The 21,317-nt window shown below is 33.8% G+C and overlaps 1 protein-coding gene across 1 annotated transcript in view; it reads left to right on the top strand.

Annotated features, from left to right (window-relative positions):
* Positions 1-21,317, top strand: part of oca2 (oculocutaneous albinism II) — a 185,120-nt gene that overhangs the window by 159,135 nt on the left and 4,668 nt on the right. The window contains exon 23 of the mRNA XM_061977567.1: positions 1,613-1,706. Within this exon, the coding sequence (XP_061833551.1) occupies positions 1,613-1,706 (94 nt within the window). The remainder of the gene's footprint in view (positions 1-1,612; positions 1,707-21,317) is intronic.

Consider the following 21,317-nt stretch of genomic DNA (forward strand, 5'->3'; position numbering starts at 1 on the left):
CTTTTCTGGCCTTTTTTTCCCCTGGTCTTTAGTATTCCCTTTTTTAGTTTGTCGCGTACCACGTTTGCTGCCGGCGTTGCCATCTTTTTTTTTCTTCTTCTTCTGTTGTGGTGTGCTGCAGGTGCCTGCTCGTTTTTCGTATGTGGGTAACAACATTTAACTATGTATGTATATTTCCCAATTGGTTTAACCGCCACCCGCCTGAATCTATTTAAAATCTAATTTTTTTTTATTTCAACCGCCCGACCCGCGGATAAAATCTAATTTTTTTTTATTTCAACCGCCCGACCCGCGGATAATCCGCGGACTCCGCGGTTGTGTCCGCAAACCGCGCATCTCTTTTATATATATATATATATATATATATATATATATATATATATATATATAATAAAATACATATATATATACACGTGTGTGTGTATATATATATATATATATATATATATATATATATATATATATATATATATATATATATATATATATATATATAGCTAGAATTCACTGAACGTCAAGTATTTCATATATATATATATATATATATATATATATAATAAAATACATATATATATACGTGTGTATATATATATATATATATATATATATAGCTAGAATTCACTGAACGTCAAGTATTTCATATATATATATATATATATAATAAAATACATATATATATACGTGTGTGTATATATATATATATATATAGCTAGAATTCACTGAACGTCAAGTATTTCATATATATATATATATATATATATATAATAAAATACATATATATATACGTGTGTATATATATATATATATATATATATATAGCTAGAATTCACTGAACGTCAAGTATTTCATATATATATATATATATAATAAAATACATATATATATACGTGTGTGTATATATATATATATATATAGCTAGAATTCACTGAACGTCAAGTATTTCATATATATATATATATATATAATAAAATACATATATATATACGTGTGTGTATATATATATATATATATATATATATATATATATATATGTATATATATATATATATATATAGCTAGAATTCACTGAACGTCAAGTATTTCATATATATATATATATATATGAAATAAGTATTTAATATATATATATATATATATATATATATATGAAATACTTGACTTGGTGAATTCTAGCTGTAAATATACTCCTCCCCTTTTAGCCACGCCCACGCCCACCCCCACCCCCCTCCCCCCACATCCCGAAATCGGAGGTCTCAAGGTTGGCAAGTATGAAGTATGTGCTCCAATCACTCTATCACAAAAAAATTAAGAGTTGTAGAAATGATTGGAAACTCAAGACAGCCATGACATTATGTTCTTTACAACTTTTTGATTGCGACTGTATATGATTTTGTCTTATGTAAGGATTGTGAATGATAGAAACAAAAGTGCTGTTCTCTTTCAAAAAATTAGATTTTCTCATTTAATAAAATGATTAAAAAACTGTAACGTAAAGTGTCAAACACTTCAATGTTGAACTTTTGGAAACTTCAGTTTTTCATCACCCGTGTGCACACAGTATATTTATTTCGTAGTGCTTGTGGAAATCCTTGTCTGTGTTGTTTCTGTGCAGGAAACGGCACATTGATCGGCGCGTCTGCCAACGTGGTGTGTGCGGGCATAGCCGAGCAGCACGGCTACGGCTTCTCCTTCATGGAGTTCTTCAAGTGAGTGCCTTCTTGTCCACCACCAACATACAAACTGTCACAAGTACACTAAGGAGGTGCGCTGTCGTGCGGCCGCCTGCAGGCCCGCTTGCATGTTAATGTCCCGCATATGTTCCCATACAGTCATGCCATTAATATGCATGCACTAGCCCCAGAACATTGAGTAACGCGCCAAATGCCCGCGTTTCTCCACTTCATCAAAAAGTACACCGTGCGCCCTCGTCGTGCGCAAGTCTGCAGGACTTAAGTGCGCTTGATTGGCTTCATTTGGAACTCGCCGCTGCTTTAATGGTTGCAGGCTGCACTCAGAGTACTGGCTGGAGTTGCCCTTCAGACGACAGCAAGTACGAGGCGCACAAAAATGCAGACTTAGAGGCGGCGGCGACGCGTTCGAGAACAGCAATTTTTTGGTGGAAATGAGAACATTAAAGATGGACTGAGCTTTTTTTTTTTTTTTTTTTTCAACTTTTTTTATTGGCATTTTCAAATAGACAGAAAAAAGTGCAAGTCGAAACACTACAATTTTAAAGTCAGTAAATGATTCACACCCTTTCCCTTAAAACCCAAACCACCCACCCACTCAGGTCCCACTAACGAGGGACAAATGGCACAATTATATAACAAGTAAGACGACAAAGACAGACACATTCTCACACACACACACATACGAGGCCAGAGACAGACAGATATATATAAAAAAATATATAATACTAAAATTAAAATAAAAAATAAATAATAATAATAATAATAATATATAATAAAATAAAAATAGAATAAAATAATACTAACGACTGAGCTTTTAAATAGATCATTTCTACAGGCTTTTTTTTCCGGACCTAAATTGTAGGGGAAAGAAATATTTTTACATACTGTATGTCAGGGGTAGGGAACCTATGGCTCTCGAGCCAGATGTGGCTCTTTTGATGACTGCATCTGGCTCTCAGATAAATCTTAGCACGATTGGTAATGAATAATTCCGCTGGTATTTACAGTGTTAAAATAAACGTTCAAAATATAAAACATTCTCATACATTTTAATCCTTCCATCCGTTTTTTTCTACCGCACCTGTTCAAGAAGTCGCATTAATGGTAAGACGTATTGTATTTATTATTGGTTAGCTTCAGAATAACAATGTTATTAAAAAGAATAAGAGACTTATTATACTCTAAAACAGTGTTTTTCAACCAGTGTGCCGTGAGATACAGTCTGGTGTATTTATTTGGGTTAAAAATATTTTTTGCAAACCAGTAATTATAGTCTGCACATTATGTGTTGTTTTTGAGTGTCGGTGTTGTCCAGAGCTCGGCAGAGTAACCGTGTAATACTCTTCCATATCAGTAGGTGGCAGCCGGTAGCTAATTGCTTTGTAGATGTCGGGAACAGCGGGAGGCAGCGTGCAGGTAAAAAGGTGTCTAATATAATAAACAAAAGGTGAGTGCCCCTAAGAAAAGGCATTGATGCTTAGGGAAGGCTATGCAGATGAAAACTAAAACTGAACTGGCTACAAAGTAAACAAAAACAGAATGCTGGACGACAGCAAAGACTTACTGTGGAGCAAAGACGGCGTCCACAAAGTACATCCGAACATGACATGACAATCAACAATGTCCCCACAAAAGAAGGATAAAAACAACTGAAATATTCTTGATTGCTAAAACAAAGCAGGTGTGGGGAGTAGCGGTCAAGGAGGACATGAAACTGCCACAGGAAAATACCAAAAAAAGAGAAAAAGCCACCAAATTAAGAGCGCAAGACAAGAACTAAAACACTACACACAGGAAAACAGCAACAAACTAAAAATAAGTCAGGGCGTGATGTGACAGGTGGTGACAGTACACCTACTTTGAGACAAGAGCAACATTAATGCACGCTTGGTTATGCTTTAAAGTCATACCCAACTTTTTACTGTCAACTGTGTTTCGTTTTTTAATGATTTCTGCTGGTGGTGTGCCTCCGAATTTTTTCAACGCAAAAAATGTGCCTTGGCTCAAAAAACGTTGAACAACACTGCTCTAAAACATGTCGGCTACTTAAAAATGCACGCATTTATTTGTATTCAGTGTTAAAAAAATATTATACGGCTCTCACGGAAATACATTTTAAAATATTTGGCTTTCATGGCTCTCTCAGCCAAAAAGGTTCCTGACCCCTGCTGTATGTTATATGTATAAGATATATACGTTGTGAAATTAATTATTTACACAGAAATATTTGGTTTATTTACATATTTTATTTGTTTCCAAACGGTGTTTAGTTTAGTTTATTAGTTTAGTTTATTAAGGACCCCCATTAGTCTACACCGCAGGAGAGACATTATTCCTGGGGTCCAGGCAAAAAAACATCACACAATCACAAAAAAAAAGATTACAATGCAGTACAACATGATCAAATAATAAAATATTGTAATACAAAAATAGCAACAACAAAGAACCAAAAAAAACCCCCAAAACAATAACTTCGACTTTACATAATAATGTTCATACCAAAGATAAAAAGAGCAATATGAAAATAGATGTATATATATTTTAAAATATACACATTAGTGTACCAAAGACAAACAATAAGTGAGGAAAAAGTACCATCCATCCATTTTCTACTGCTTGTCCCATAATCAATAAAATAATCAATAATCATCTGTAAAACGGCAGTAAAACGGCTGATCAAACAAAACAGAAGTCATCGTCATGGACCCGCTATAAAGGCAAGGCAACTTTATTTAGATAGCACGTTTACAACCATTTTTAAATTGGACCAAAGTGCTTTACAGGTTAAAAAGTTGTCATGACTTGGTCCTGGGGTTTAGTTTTTCTCGAAGGCAACGGAAAGTTGGCTCAGGCGAGACGGGAATGAAGGTACATTTTTATTTAAACACTATAAATACAAAATAAGGAAGTAAACAAAAGGCGCGCACAATGGCGGAGAACAAACTATGAAACCAAACACTTGCACAAAGGCAAAAACTATGAACAACAAAAAACACTAACTGTGGCAATAATAAACAAAACTTACTTGGCATGGACAAAAAGTAGCAGCGTGAACGAGGGACATGAAAAAAGAGTCAGAAATGTGTAGAGCATAAATGTGGGGATGTCACCAGAAAGACCAACTGAAAAACAATGAACTTAAATACTACAGACATGATTAACGAAAACAGGTGCGTGACTCAAAACGTGAAACAGGTGCGTGACGTGACAGGTGAAAACTAATGGGTTGCTATGGTGACAAACAAGAGTGCACAATGAGTCCAAACGTGGAACAGGTGAAACTAATGGGTAATCATGGAAACAAGACAAGGGAGTGAAAAGCCAGAAACTAAAGAGTCCAATAACTAAACAAAACATGACTAAGACAAAACATGATTACACAGACATGACAAAAGTATAGAGCAAAAAACTAAACAAAACCAAATAAAACAAAGAACATAAACAATGCATAAGCTAAACAAGTGCAAAAGAATTACTGTGAAAGGGTTCGGATAAAAAGTAAAATTGCAGGATAAAAATAATGAAATAATAAAAGTGCCACAAATTGCTAGCTAGCTGCGCAAGCGAGCTCTCCAATCAGTTGAACAGACTCAATAACTCCACGGTGACATTTTGGTGAATTTACTGAGGAATCTGTGAATCTGAAACAGTACAAAAAGAATGTGGTAAGTTAATAACACTAACACAGACACTTGCGAACTTGTTAGCATATTAGCTAATGCTAACGATGCTAGCGTCATTTCAAATGTGCATGGAAACACTCCTACAGTCATCACACATGGGACGTTTGGTAAGTAAGAATTGTTTTAGGTACATTGTAAAACTTACAAAACGTTGAATGAAGAATCCGTACAAGTAGAAACGCTATGGACTGCACTAGCCGTAAATGGAAGGACAATGCGGCACCTGCAGTGGATGAACTCGTCCAAAAGATGGCGCCGTAGCACAAACAATAAAACATATTGTCAGTGTATTTGCTTTTTTTTTTTTTTTTTACATTTTATTACAGTGGTCAGCGAAAGAAAAATCCATAAATTAGCCTCACCGTTTTTTAGGCCGGAGGGTTCAAAGTGTAGGAAAAAAGTGGCGGCTTATAAAATCACACAATTTCTTCTATTTTACTATAGTCATTTCCAAAAGGTAAACAAGAAAAGCGGTAGAAAATGGATGGATGTTAAAAACAATGCTGTGCTACAGGCAAGCGTTTCTTCACTTACAGGGTTGTTGTAATACACTTTTCCACCACTTGTGGCAGTAATGACAATATCAAATAAACAGAAGAAGTCTGCAGCTAAAGCCATAGAGACATTTGTTAAACACAAAAACTATGACTAAAGTGGTGAAGCTGCATTTGTATAGTGAAGAAACACATGCATTAATCATTTAATGCATTTGTTTTAGCACAACATAATTGTATGTAAATACATTTTTCACCATTTATTAATGAACCCCTTCTTATATTTGATTTGTATTTATTTTTCTAATCTATGACTAATAATATTATAAATAATCTTAGTGACGCTTTCATATAATTTGACAAGGTTTTAAACTAAAAGTAGGATGATTAAAATCAAGAGTAAGATTACTAACTTAGTTTAAATATTGAGTGGATCTCGGGTAGTGGAAATGTTAAGTTCCTAAGTCAAATCGGTTAAGAACCTCTGCTATAAGCTACTAGGAACTAGCAGCTACACAACAGCTAAGCACACAATAGCCCGCAAGCTATAGAATAGAATAATGATGATGATGATGTTTATGAATAATGAGTAGTTCCCTGCAGGCACTGACCTTCTTCCAGTGTGCCCATGAGCAAGAACACAAGTGTGACCAACATGTCACTGATTAATATTACAAGATACTTTATTTATAGAAGGTCGATGATTCATATTAGAATACTTTGATTTGTATTAGAAGATAAAAAATGTGAATACTTTGACGATTTGTATTAGAAGAGAAATATTAGAATAGGATAGGTGACTATTTCATGTTTAGTAGTCAGCTAAAAGTCGAAGCTCTTGCTGTGGAGTCATTATTATAATTATTATTATTATTATTATTATCATTATCCATAAAGTTAATACGTTCAAATGTTGGGAGTTGATCCTGACACTGAAGTAACATCTGCCTCACGCCTATTTTAATGTGAGTCACAGTAACTAATAATAACAATAACTGTAATAACAATAACTAATAACCTCCAATGTCTCAATTTTTTCTCTTATGTTTCTATAATCTTGTCAAAATACTTGAGAGTAGTCAGTGTACATCAAATACAGCAAACATGGTGTAACTATTTGTCAACATAAACATTATTGTGTTTAGTATTATTATTTGTCAACATTATTGGTCAACACAAACATTGGGTAAATATATGTCAACACAAACATTGTCTAAATATGTCAACACAAACATTGTCTAAATATGTCAACACAAACATTATTGTGTAAATATTTGTCAACACAAACATTATTGTCTAAATATGTCAACACAAACATTTTGGAAATGTCAACACAAATATTGTGTAAATATATGTCAACACAAACATTATTGTCTAAATATGTCAAAACAAACATTATTCTATATATATATGTCAACAAACATTATTGTGTAAATATATGTCAACACAAACATTATTGTGTATATATGTCAACACAAACATTATTGTGTAAATATGTCAACACAAACATTATTTTGTAAATATATGTCAACACAAACATTATTGTGTATATATATGCCAACACGAACGTTATTGTGTAAATATATGTCAATACAAACATTGTGATATATATGTCAACACAAACATTGTGTAAATATATGTCAACATAAATATTGTGTAAATATATGTCAACACAAACATTATTGTGTAAATATATGTCAACACACACATTATTGTGTAAATATGTCAACATAAACATTATTGTGTATTTATGTCAACACAAACATTTTGTAAATATATGCAGTGTTTCCCACAGGACAGGCATCTATTTGTGGTGGTGTGGTCGGCGGGGGGGGGCGGCAGCGGCGATGACCAAGAAGAACGCGGAGTTGGAATATAATTACAACATTTTATGTACATATTTATATACAGATTTGAACAATTAGTGATTCACTGAAATATATTTATTAATTGTGGTTCTTACAAAAAATATATCTTATAAAATATAAAAGCTAAAATGTCTCTTAAAGCGCTGCCCCTTTAATTAGTGAATACTAAATAATTTAACTTTAGCCTACTACTACTACAACCATATTATTTACCAGCAACATGAAGTGAAACAGAGGCAGAGGTGTCCTGCCACAGTCAGTCAACCTCCTCCTCCTCCTCCTGCTGAACAGGTCGCACCTGTGGTCCGGACTATAGGCCTACCTCCTCTCCAAGTCCAGCCCTTTTCGGCCGTTGAAAATATTTTTCTATACTCATCTGTGTGAAGGAGTGAACATCCAACATTAGAATGTATTACTAATGAGCAGAAGCGCTCTATGTACAGTGCCGTCTAACCTTAAGCGGCAGCAGCTCAACACATGCAGGGTTCAACGTTAAGGTTTTTTTCTACTTGCCCGACATCTCAAATCTACTTGCCCCAATATTTTTACTTGTCCTGCCTAGGTTTTTTTCTGGCTGTGTAGTGCTCATGGCTTATATCTTACTAGAATCCTTCCCGTTGACTATTTACAACACTACACAGTATTTATTATTATTATTATTATTATCTATAATTACATTTAAATGGCATTGCATACATGTAAAATTAAATGCTATTTCACATTATTTGACCAGTAGCAGTTACACCCATCTGAACAGGTCATCCACCTGTTTAAAGCCCAATCACAGTTGAAATCTTGAAATGAAGGGCCTTTAATAAAACATTAACCTGGACAACATTTTAACAGCTGGTTGGCTCAGATTTTATTCTTTTCATTGCATTCACATGCTGCAGTGGACAGTGGACAATTTAGCTTCAGTCCATGTGTGTTTATTGACAACATGGTTATAACCTGGACACGTTAGCTCGTCGGTATGAAAACAGGTGACCGAGTCAAACAGCGGCGGTGTTAATGAAGCAGCGTCAGGCTGCTCACCGTCAGTGAAACGCTCGGTGAAATCGCGGATTAACATTAAATATATGACGAGCCGCGAGCGATGCAGCTATAACCTATCTACTAGTGATGGGTCCGGCAACACCGATGCATCGGCGCATGCGTCGAGCTCATAGAGCGAAACCCTGTGTCGGTGCGCGTATCGCTTTTAGAAAGTCACGTGACCGATCATGAGCTGTTTTGGTCACGTGACCGATACGCGAACTGTGTCGCACTGACGCCTCCTCTGTGCCCTGTGAGCGGGTCTTTTCTACAGCCGGAGAAATAATAACTAAGAAGAGAAAGCGTCTAAAATTGAATACGTTGGAAAAACTTTATTTTTTTATTTTTTATAAAAATGTGTAAAAAAATAATAATAATAATTTCCAGGTCCACAAGCATCCTCATTCACAACACGTTCTCTTAGATTTCCATGTTATGATACATGTTCACATTATTTATTGACTGTATCTAAAAAAGACAAAAAATATATTTTTATTTAAATGAAGTTATGAAATAATCCTAAATGAAATACAATGACTTGCTTTCTATTATTGTATATACTAGGTCAATGGTTCTCAACCTTTTTTCAGCAATGCACCCCCTGTGAATTTTTTTTAAATTCAAGTACCCCCTAATCAGAGCAAAGCATTTTTGGTTGAAAAAAAAAAGATGAAGTAAAATACAGCACTATGTCATCAGTTTCTGATTTATTAAATTGTATAACAGTGCAAAATATTGCTCATTTGTAGTGGTCTTTCTTGAACTATTTGGAAAAAAAGATATAAAAATAGCTAAAAACTTGTTGAAAAATAAATAAGGGATTCAATTATAAATAAAGATTTCTACACCTAGAAGTAATAATCAACTTAAAGTGCCCTCTTTGGGGATTGTACTAGACTAGAGCTCCATCTGGATTCATGAACTTAATTCTAAACATTTCTTCACAAAAAAAAAAAATCTTTAACATCAATATTTATGGAACATGTCCACAAAAAATCTAGCTGTCAACACTGAATATTGCATTGTTGCATTTCTTTTCACACTTCTTTTTGACAGACATTTTAGTGACAAACCTGAGCTTGTGTTTCACGGAGTTTATGAACTTACATTCATATTTTGTTGAAGTATTATTCAATAAATATATTTATAAAGGATTTTTGAATTGTTGCTATTTTTAGAATATTTTTTAAAAATCTCACGTACCCCTGGCATACCTTCAAATACCCCCAGGGGTACGCGTACCCCCATTTGAGAACCACTGTACTAGGTCATAAAATCAGTGTCAGTTGAGTCGGTCCATAGGTTGCCTGTAGGGATTTTTAATGTCCAGCAGATGTCAGTATTTAGTGACACAGTATCGACACAGTATCAATACAGTTTTGCAATGTGTCGAAACGCTTCATGAGGCTTCATCAACCCATCACTACTATCTACCTATAACACCTGTAAAAATGAAGCAATGCTACCACGCTAGCAAGCGTTAGCTAGCCGGCTATGAGCCACCAAGCTGCTAACTATCGCCAAAAGGCACCATTTAAGTTTTTTTCCCCATGGCATCCTGGATCAAGGCTTTCAGCAGCTTTTGGACGTTTGAGGTAGAAACGTAGGAAGCGCCATCATTATGAAAAGTAGTCGGCGAGTATTTTGGTCCTGTCCGTCCGTCCCTCTTCTTCTTCTTCTTCTGGCCCACCAGGTGAATTAAGTGCTATTGGCGGAGTTACAATGCACCGGAGGTGTAACTACAAGCAACATTCACAGACAGTCCCATTGCTTTTATGAGCGGTCGAGCGAGTCAAAAGCCGAAAAATCCATTTGTGGCGGACGTAATTCTTTCGTGGCGGGCCGCCACAAATAAATGAATGTGTGGGAAACACTGATATGTCAACACAAACATTGTATAAATGTTTGTCAACACAAACATTATTGTGTAAATATTTGTCAACATAAACATTATTGTGTAAATATATGTCAACACAAACATTGTGTAAATATATGTCAACACAAACATTGTATAAATGTTTGTCTACACAAACATTATTGTGTAAATATTTGTCAACATAAACATTATTGTGTAAATATATTTCAACACAAACATTGTGTAAATATATGTCAACACAAACATTGTATAAGTATATCAAAACACACATTATTGTGTAAATATGTCAACGCAAACATTATTGTGTAAATATATGTCAACACAAACATTATTGTGTAAATATGACAACACAAACATTATTGTGTAAATATGTCAACACAAACATTGTTGTGTAAATAAGTCAACACAAACATTATTGTGTATATATGTCAACACAAACATTATTGTGTAAATATATGTCAACACAAACATTATTTTGTAAATATATGTCAACACAAACATTGTGTATATAAATGTCAACACAAACGTTATTGTGTAAATATATGTCAATACAATCATTGTGATAATATATGTCAACACAAACATTATTGTGTAAATATATGTCAACACAAACATTATTGTGTAAATATGACAACACAAACATTGTGTAAATATGTCAACACAAACATTGTTGTGTAAATATGTCAAAACAAACATTGTGTAAATATATGTCAACACAAACATTGTATAAATGTTTGTCTACACAAACATTATTGTGTAAATATTTGTCAACATAAACATTATTGTGTAAATATATTTCAACACAAACATTGTGTAAATATATGTCAACACAAACATTGTATAAGTATATCAAAACACACATTATTGTGTAAATATGTCAACGCAAACATTATTGTGTAAATATATGTCAACACAAACATTATTGTGTAAATATGACAACGCAAACATTATTGTGTAAATATGTCAACACAAACATTGTTGTGTAAATAAGTCAACACAAACATTATTGTGTATATATGTCAACACAAACATTATTGTGTAAATATATGTCAACACAAACATTATTTTGTAAATATATGTCAACACAAACATTGTGTATATAAATGTCAACACAAACGTTATTGTGTAAATATATGTCAATACAATCATTGTGATAATATATGTCAACACAAACATTGTGTAAATATATGTCAACACAAACATTATTGTGTAAATATATGTCAACACAAACATTATTGTGTAAATATATGTCAACACAAACATTATTGTGTAAATATGACAACACAAACATTATTGTGTAAATATGTCAACACAAACATTGTTGTGTAAATATGTCAACACAAACATTGTGTAAATATATGTCAACATAAATATTATTGTGTAAATATATGTCAACACACACATTATTGTGTAAATATATCAACATAAACATTATTGTGTAAATATGTCAACACAAACATTTTGTAAATATATGTCAACACAAACATTGTGTAAGTATATCAACACACACATTATTGTGTAAATATGTCAAAGCAAACATTATTGTGTAAATATATGTCAACACAAACATTATTGTGTAAATATGTCAACACAAACATTGTTGTGTAAATATATGTCAACACAAACATTGTGTAAATATATGTCAACACAAACATTGTGTAAGTATATCAACACACACATTATTGTGTAAATATGTCAACGCAAACATTATTGTGTAAATATATGTCAACACAAACATTATTGTGTAAATATGTCAATGCAAACATTATTGTGTAAATATATGTCAACACAAACATTATTGTGTAAATATGACAACACAAACATTATTGTGTAAATATGTCAACACAAACATTATTGTGTAAATATATGTCAACACAAACATTATTTTGTAAATATATGTCAACACAAACATTGTGTATATAAATGTCAACACAAACGTTATTGTGTAAATATATGTCAATACAATCATTGTGATAATATATGTCAACACAAACATTATTGTGTAAATATATGTCAACACAAACATTATTGTGTAAATATGACAACACAAACATTATTGTGTAAATATGTCAACACAAACATTGTTGTGTAAATATGTCAACACAAACATTGTGTAAATATATGTCAACATAAATATTATTGTGTAAATATATGTCAACACACACATTATTGTGTAAATATATCAACATAAACATTATTGTGTAAATATGTCAACACAAACATTTTGTAAATATATGTCAACACAAACATTGTGTAAGTATATCAACACACACATTATTGTGTAAATATGTCAAAGCAAACATTATTGTGTAAATATATGTCAACACAAACATTATTGTGTAAATATGTCAACGCAAACATTATTGTGTAAATATGACAACACAAACATTATTGTGTAAATATGTCAACACAAACATTGTTGTGTAAATATGTCAACACAAACATTGTGTAAATATATGTCAACATAAATATTATTGTGTAAATATATGTCAACACAAACATTATTGTGTAAATATGTCAACACAAACATTGTTGTGTAAATATATGTCAACACAAACATTGTGTAAATATATGTCAACACAAACATTGTGTAAGTATATCAACACACACATTATTGCGTAAATATGTCAACGCAAACATTATTGTGTAAATATATGTCAACACAAACATTATTGTGTAAATATGTCAACGCAAACATTATTGTGTAAATATATGTCAACACAAACATTATTGTGTAAATATGACAACACAAACATTATTGTGTAAATATGACAACACAAAATTATTTTGTAAATATATGACGACATAAACATTTTGTGTAAATATATGACAACATAAACATTTTGTGTTAATACATGTCAACACAAACATTGTGTAAGTATGTCAACACAAACAGTGCAGTACAGTTGATACTTGCATCAATAGTGTATTGTGTACTGTCCAGGGTGTACTTGTACTGTGTGTATCATGTACTGTAGGGTGTATCGTGTACTTGTACCGAGTGTGTATTTGTACAGAGTGTACTTGTACAGTGTGTACTGTGTACTTGTTGCAGACGTGGGCTTTCTGCGGGCCACATCCGGCCCTTTGTACGTCCCTTTCCGGCCCGCGAAATACATTTAAAAAAGTATCTATCTCGAGTGTGCTATACAACGATGCTGCTTTTGTTTTGAAAAGCGTTATTTGTATTACTTCCGCGTGGACGTATGCTCGTGCGCGATTGTGAGTGAATGTGAACAGCGGCAATCACAAATTACAAAATAAAATTAAAAAAACATCTATGTCGTGCGTGCAATACAACTGTGCTGCTTTTATTTTGAAAAGTGTTATTTATGGGTGTATGTCCGGGTGTAACCTGTGAGTGAAGGTGCACAGCGACAAGTGGTTATCCCCGAAACGCTAAAAAAAGAAAAGTTGATGACGAATGGCGTGTTTTCAACAAGACATGGACTGCCAAGTATTTCTTTACAGAAATGAAAGGTAAAGCTTAATTTGTGTTTAAAGAGTATAGTGTAACTAGTGATGGGTTGATGAGGCGTTATGAAGCATTTCGACACATTGCAAAACTGTATTGATACTGTGTCGATACTGTGTCACTAAATACTGACATCTGCTGGACATTAAAAATCCCTACAGGCAACCTATGGACCGACTCAACTGACACTGATTTGATGCCCTAGTACAGGGGTCACCAACCTTTTTGAAACCAAAAACTACTTCTTGGGTACTGATTAATGCGAAGGGCTACCAGTTTGATACACACTTAAATAAATAAATATATTGTCATTTGTAAGTTACACGTAAGTGTGATTTAAACAAGAATAGCTAAATAAATAAATTTATATATATAAAAAAATGGGTATTTCTGTCTGTCATTCTGTCGTACATTTTTTTTTTCTTTTACGGAAGGTTTTTTGTAGAGAATAAATGATGAAAAAAACACTTAATTGAACGGTTTAAAAGAGGAGAAAACAAGAAAAAATGTAAAATACAATTTTGAAACATAGTTTATCTTCAATTTCGACACTTTAAAATTCAAAATTCAACCGACAAAAAGAAGAGAAAAACTATCTTATTTGAATCTTTTTGAAAAAATTTAAAGAATTTATGGAACATCATTAGTAATTTTTCCTGATTAAGATACATTTTAGAATTTTGATGACATGTTTTAAATTGGTTAAAATCCAATCTGCACTTTGTTAGAATATTTAACAAATTGGACCAAGCTATATTTCTAACAAAGACAAATCAGTATTTCTTCTAGCTTTTCCAGAACAAAAATTTTAAAAGAAATTTAAAATACTTTGCCATAAGATTTAAATTTGATTCTACAGATTTTCTAGATTTGCCAGAATAATTTTTTTGAATTTTAATCATAGTAAGTTTGAAGAAATATTTCACAAATATTCTTTGTCGAAAAAACAGAAGCTAAAATATTTATTATTCTTTACAATAAAAAAATAAATAAATTTACTTGAACATTGATTTAAATTGTCAGGAAAGAAGAGGAAGAAATTTAAAAGGTAAAAAGGTATATTTGTTTAAAAATCCAAAAATCATTTTTAAGGTTGTATTTTTTCTCTAAAATTGTATTTCTAAAAGTAATAAGAAGCAAAGTAAAAAATAAATGAATTTATTTAAACAAGTGAAGACCCATCCATCCATCCATTTTCTACCGCTTATTCCAAGTGAAGACCAAGTCTTTAAAATATTTTCTTGGATTTTCAAATTCTATTTGAGTTTTGTCTCTTTTAGAATTAAAAATGTCGAGCAAAGCGAGACCAGCTTGCTAGTAAATAAATAACATTTTAAAAAATAGAGGCAGCTCACTGGTAAGTGCTGCTCTTTGAGCTATTTTTAGAACAGGCCAGCGGGCGACTGATCTGGTCCTTACGGGCTACCTGGTGACCGCGGGCACCGCGTTGGTGACCCCTGCCCTAGTATATACAATAATATAAACCAAGTCATTGTATTTCATTTAGGATTATTTCATATCTTCATTTAAATAAAAATATATTTTTATCTTTTTTAGATACAGTCAATAAATAATGTGAACATGTATCATAACATGGAAATCTAAGAGAACGTGTTGTGGATGATTGTGGACTGGGAATTGTTTTAATTTTATTTTTTACACATTTTTATAAAAAAATAATAAAAAAAAGTTTTCCCGACGTTAAACATTTTAGACGATTTCTCTTCTTAGTTATTATTTCTCCGGCTGTAGAAAAGAGCCGCTCACAGGGCACAGAGGAGGCGTCAGTGCGACACAGTTCGCGTATCGGTCACGTGACCAAAACAGCTCATGATCGGTCACGTGACTTTCTAAAAGCGGTACGCGCACCGACACAGGGTTTTGCTCTATGAGCTCGACGCATGCGCCGATGCATCGGTGTTGCCGGACCCATCACTAAGTGTAACGACCTGCTGAAGTTGATCCCAGGTAACACCTAACGTTAGCGTAATGTTACTGTATGGTTCTCGTTTGGTTATGCAAGATGAGAACATTCTCAGAACATATCAAAACCTATCGGACACACAAAATATTTGCCTGCAATAGAAACAGCGACCGTTAGGCTTTTCGAAATGTTTTTTTTCCGCAAATGTACTTGATATACATTATGTAGTAACGTTCCGCGAACGTGTTGTGTTTTTCGAACAAGCTGACGTCAGCTGAGCTGAGTCAAGGCTGCACGCATGCGCGTAGAAGCTTCCGTGAGACAAAGACGAAGCTCGGCAACGCTGCAAATTCCAGAATCCCGATAATCAGGCAATACGGTGCGCCATCCATTGATCACATGTAAGTAGATAGAAAGAGTGAAATATGAAGCACGTTTTTGTGTAACAATTTCTACCCTACATGATTAATTTCAGACCATTTTACGGTTTTAGCGTTGTGTCAAATGCGCGCCATGCTCAACTGCCGGCACCATATAAACTAGCATGCATTTCTCGTGCATATATAGTTTCCAAATACCAACGAATGACTTCTGAAGAAGGGTGGATCTATCTGTAGCCTAGTTAAACAATCATTTGCCCCGTCAGTGTCATATTTTGAGGTCCATATGGCACGAATGTTGCCTGAACGTTAGTGATGGGTCCGGCAACACCGATGCATCGGCGCATGCGTCGAGCTCATAGAGCAAAACCCTGTGTCGGTGCGCGTACCGCTTTTAGAAAGTCACGTGACCGATCATGAGCTGTTTTGGTCACGTGACCGATACGCGAACTGTGTCGCACTGACGCCTCCTCTGTGCCCTGTGAGCGGCTCTTTTCTACAGCCGGAGAAATAATAACTAAGAAGAGAAATCGTCTAAAATGTAATACGTCGGAAAAACTTTTTTTAATAAAAATTTTTAAAAATTAAATTAAAAAAATTCCCAGTCCACAATCATCCACAACACGTTCTCTTAGATTTCCATGTTATGATACATGTTCACATTATTTATTGACTGTATCTAAAAAAGATAAAAGTATATTTTTATTTAAATGAAGATATGAAATAATCCTAAATGAAATACAATGACTTGGTTTATATTATTGTATATACTAGGGCAGGGGTCACCAACGCGGTGCCCGCGGTCACCAGGTATCCCGTAAGGACCAGATCAGTCGCCCGCTTGCCTGTTCTAAAAATAGCTCAAAGAGCAGCACTTACCAGTGAGCTGCCTCTATTCTTTAAATGTTATTTATTTACTAGCAAGCTGGTCTCGCTTTGCTCAACATTTTTAATTCTAAAAGAGACAAAACTCAAATAGAATTTGAAAATCCAAGAAAATATTTTAAAGACTTGGTCTTCACTTGGAATAAGTGGTAGAAAATGGATGGATGGATGGATGGGTCTTCACTTGTTTAAATAAATTCATTTATTTTTTTACTTTGCTTCTTAGTACTTTTAGAAATACAATTTTAGAGAAAAAATACAACCTTAAAAATGATTTTAGGATTTTTAAACAAATATACCTTTTTACCTTTTAAATTTCTTCCTCTTCTTTCCTGACAATTTAAATCAATGTTCAAGTATTTTTTTTATTTTTTTTTTATTGTAAAGAATAATAAATATTTTAGCTTCTGTTTTTTCGACGAAGAATATTTGTGAAATATTTCTTCAAACTTACTATGATTAAAATTCAAAAAAAATATTCTGGCAAATCTAGAAAATCTGTAGAATCAAATTTAAATCTTATTTCAAAGTATTTTAAATTTCTTTTAAAATTTTTGTTCTGGAAAATCTAGAAGAAATACTGATTTGTCTTTGTTAGAAATATAGCTTGGTCCAATTTGTTAAATATTCTAACAAAGTGCAGATTGGATTTTAACCAATTTAAAACATGTCATCAAAATTCTAAAATGTATCTTAATCAGGAAAAATTACTAATGATGTTCCATAAATTATTTTTTTAATTTTTTCAAAAAGATTCAAATAAGCTAGTTTGTCTTTTCTTTTTGTCGGTTGGATTTTGAATTTTAAAGAGTCGAAATTGAAGATAAACTATGTTTCAAAATTTTATTTTACATTTTTTCGTGTTTTCTCCTCTTTTAAACCGTTCAATTAAGTGTTTTTTTCATCATTTATTCTCTACAAAAAACCTTCCGTAAAAGGAAAAAAAAATGTACGACGGAATGACGGACAGAAATACCCATTTTTTTATATATATAAATTTATTTATTTAGCTATTCTTGTTTAAATCACACTTACGTGTAACTTACAAATGACAATATATTTATTTATTTAAGTGTGTATCAAACTGGTAGCCCTTCGCGTTAATCAGTACCCAAGAAGTAGTTTTTGGTTTCAAAAAGGTTGGTGACACCTGTACTAGAGCATAAAATCAGTGTCAGTTGAGTCGGTCCATAGGTTGCCTGTAGGGATTTTTAATGTCCAGCAGATGTCAGTATTTAGTGACACAGTATCGACACAGTATCAATACAGTTTTATAATGTGTCGAAACGCTTCATGACGCCTCATCAACCCATCACTACTGGCGACTTTGTCAAGATTGTACGGGAGGGGAAGGACATTGAGTGGGGACTTAAGGTGTCTGTGTGAATCCCAGACGTGAGGAGCTCGTCGCAAAGAGAGAGAGAGAGGGAGGGAGGAGAGAAGCAGCGTCTACAGGTGCAGCACACGCTGCTTGGCACGGGGGAATTCCGCCCTCAATGAAGACTCCCAGGTTTGATGGCAAAGCGAACTGGGAGGCATTTCATCCCACTTCTGACACCAATTGTAGCGTCCAGAAGAAGTGCACACCAAGTCTGACGCTCTTTTTAAACTTTTATTGAGCAACCTATACTAACACAGCTCAACTTATCTCGTCTATCCTCACTCCTCATTTCCGCAACAGCAACGCTTCCTCCTCCTTGGCCAATCACCTTAGAGGCGTGCTACGTTCACAACAAAGAGGATGCAGGATAAAGTGACAGAAATTGACATTTTTGCATTGTATTATACATCAGGAAGTGTTGTCTAAGAAAGTGTTAAAAATAAAACCATCATAAGCCATCTGCTTTTGTATAAAGATAAGTTAGGTTAAATGAAAATATTATTATTATTATTATTATTTATCTTACGGTACATCAAAAATAATTTGAGCAAAATGTAATTGAAATATTGTCTGTGTGGCCCTCCAGCAGTGCTCGGGTTGCTCATGCGGCCTCCGGTAAAAATTAATTGCCCACCCCTGTTGTACAGTGTACATGTACCGTGTGTATTGTGTACTGTACGGTGTATAGTGTACTTGTACTGTGTGTATTTGTACAGAGTGTACTTGTACAGTGTACTTGTACAGAGTGTACTTGTACTGTGTGTATTTGTACAGAGTGTACTGTGTACTTGTACAGTGTACAGAGTGTACTTGTACAGAGTGTACTTGTACAGTGTGTACTGTAGGGTGTATAGTGTACTTGTACAGAGTGTACTTGTACTGTGTATTTGTATAGAGTGTACTTGTACAGTGTGTACTGTGTACTTGTACAGTGTACTTGTACAGAGTGTACTTGTACTGTGTGTATTTGTACAGAGTGTACTTGTACAGTGTGTACTGTGTACTTGTACAGTGTACAGAGTGTACTTGTACAGAGTGTACTTGTACAGTGTGTACTGTAGGGTGTATAGTGTACTTGTACAGAGTGTACTTGTACTGTGTATTTGTACAGAGTGTACTTGTACAGTGTGTACTGTAGGGTGTATAGTGTACTTGTACAGAGTGTACTTGTACTGTGTATTTGTACAGAGTGTACTTGTACAGTGTGTACTGTGTACTTGTACAGTGTGTATTGTGTACTGTAGGGTGTATTGTGTACTTGTACAGTGTGTACTGTGTACTTGTACAGTGTACTTGTACTGTGTGTATTGTGTACTGTAGGGTGTATTGTGTACTTGTACAGTGTGTACTTGTACAGTGTACTTGTACTGTGTGTATTGTGTACTGTAGGGTGTATTGTGTACTTGTACAGTGTGTACTGTGTACTTGTACAGTGTACTTGTACTGTGTGTATCGTGTACTGTAGAGTGTCTTGTGTACTTGTACAGTGTGTACTGTGTACTTGTACTGTATATTTGTACAGAGTGTACTTGTACAGTGTGTACTGTGTACTTGTACAGTGTGTACTGCTTGTACAGTGTACTTGTACTGTGTGTATTGTGTACTTGTACAGAGTGTATGTGTACTGTGTGTATTTGTACAGAGTGTACTTGTACAGTGTGTACTGTGTACTTGTACAGTGTGTATTGTGATGTATCGTGTAGTGTGTATTATGTAGTGTGATGTATTGTGTTAAAGTTAAAGTTAAAGTACCAATGATTGTCACACACACACTAGGTGTGGCGAAATTATTCTCTGCATTTGACCCATCACCCTTGATCACCCCCTGGGAGGTGAGGGGAGCAGTGGGCAGCAGCGGTGGCTGCGCCCGGGAATCATTTTGGTGATTTAACCCCCAATTCCAACCCTTGATGCTGAGTGCCAAGCAGGGAGGTAATGGGTCCCATTTTTATAGTCTTTGGTATGACTCGGCCGGGATTTGAACTCCCAACCTACCGATCTCAGGACGGACACTCTAACCACTAGGCCACTGAGTAGGTACGGTGTGTATTGTGTACGGTGTGTGTTGTGTAGCGTGATGTATCGTGTAGTGTGTGTATTGTGTAGTGTGATGTATTGTGTACAGCAGGGGTGCTCACACTTTTTCTGCAGGCGAGCTACTTTTCAATTGATCAAGTCGTGGGGATCTACCTCATTCATATATATAATTTATATTTACTTATTTATGAAACATATGTTTTTTTTAACAAGTTAAAGGTGTTTAATGATAATGCAAGCATGTTTAACACATATAGTTAATATTGTTAATAAATTAAAGGTGTTTAATGATAATACAAGCATGTTTAACACATATAGTTAATATTGTTAATAAATTAAAGGTGTTTAATGAAAATACAAGTATGTTTAATACATATAGTTAATATTGTTAACAAGTTAAAGGTGTTTAATGATAATACAAGCATGTTTAACACATATAGTTAATATTGTTAATAAATTAAAGGTGTTTAATGAAAATACAAGTATGTTTAATACATATAGTTAATATTGTTAACAAGTTAAGGTGTTTAAAGATAATACAGGCATGTTTAACACATATAGATTCCTTTCTTTCATGAAGACAAGAAT

The sequence above is a fragment of the Nerophis lumbriciformis genome, linkage group LG18 (assembly GCF_033978685.3).
Source record: "Nerophis lumbriciformis linkage group LG18, RoL_Nlum_v2.1, whole genome shotgun sequence".
Lineage (NCBI taxonomy): Eukaryota > Metazoa > Chordata > Actinopteri > Syngnathiformes > Syngnathidae > Nerophis > Nerophis lumbriciformis.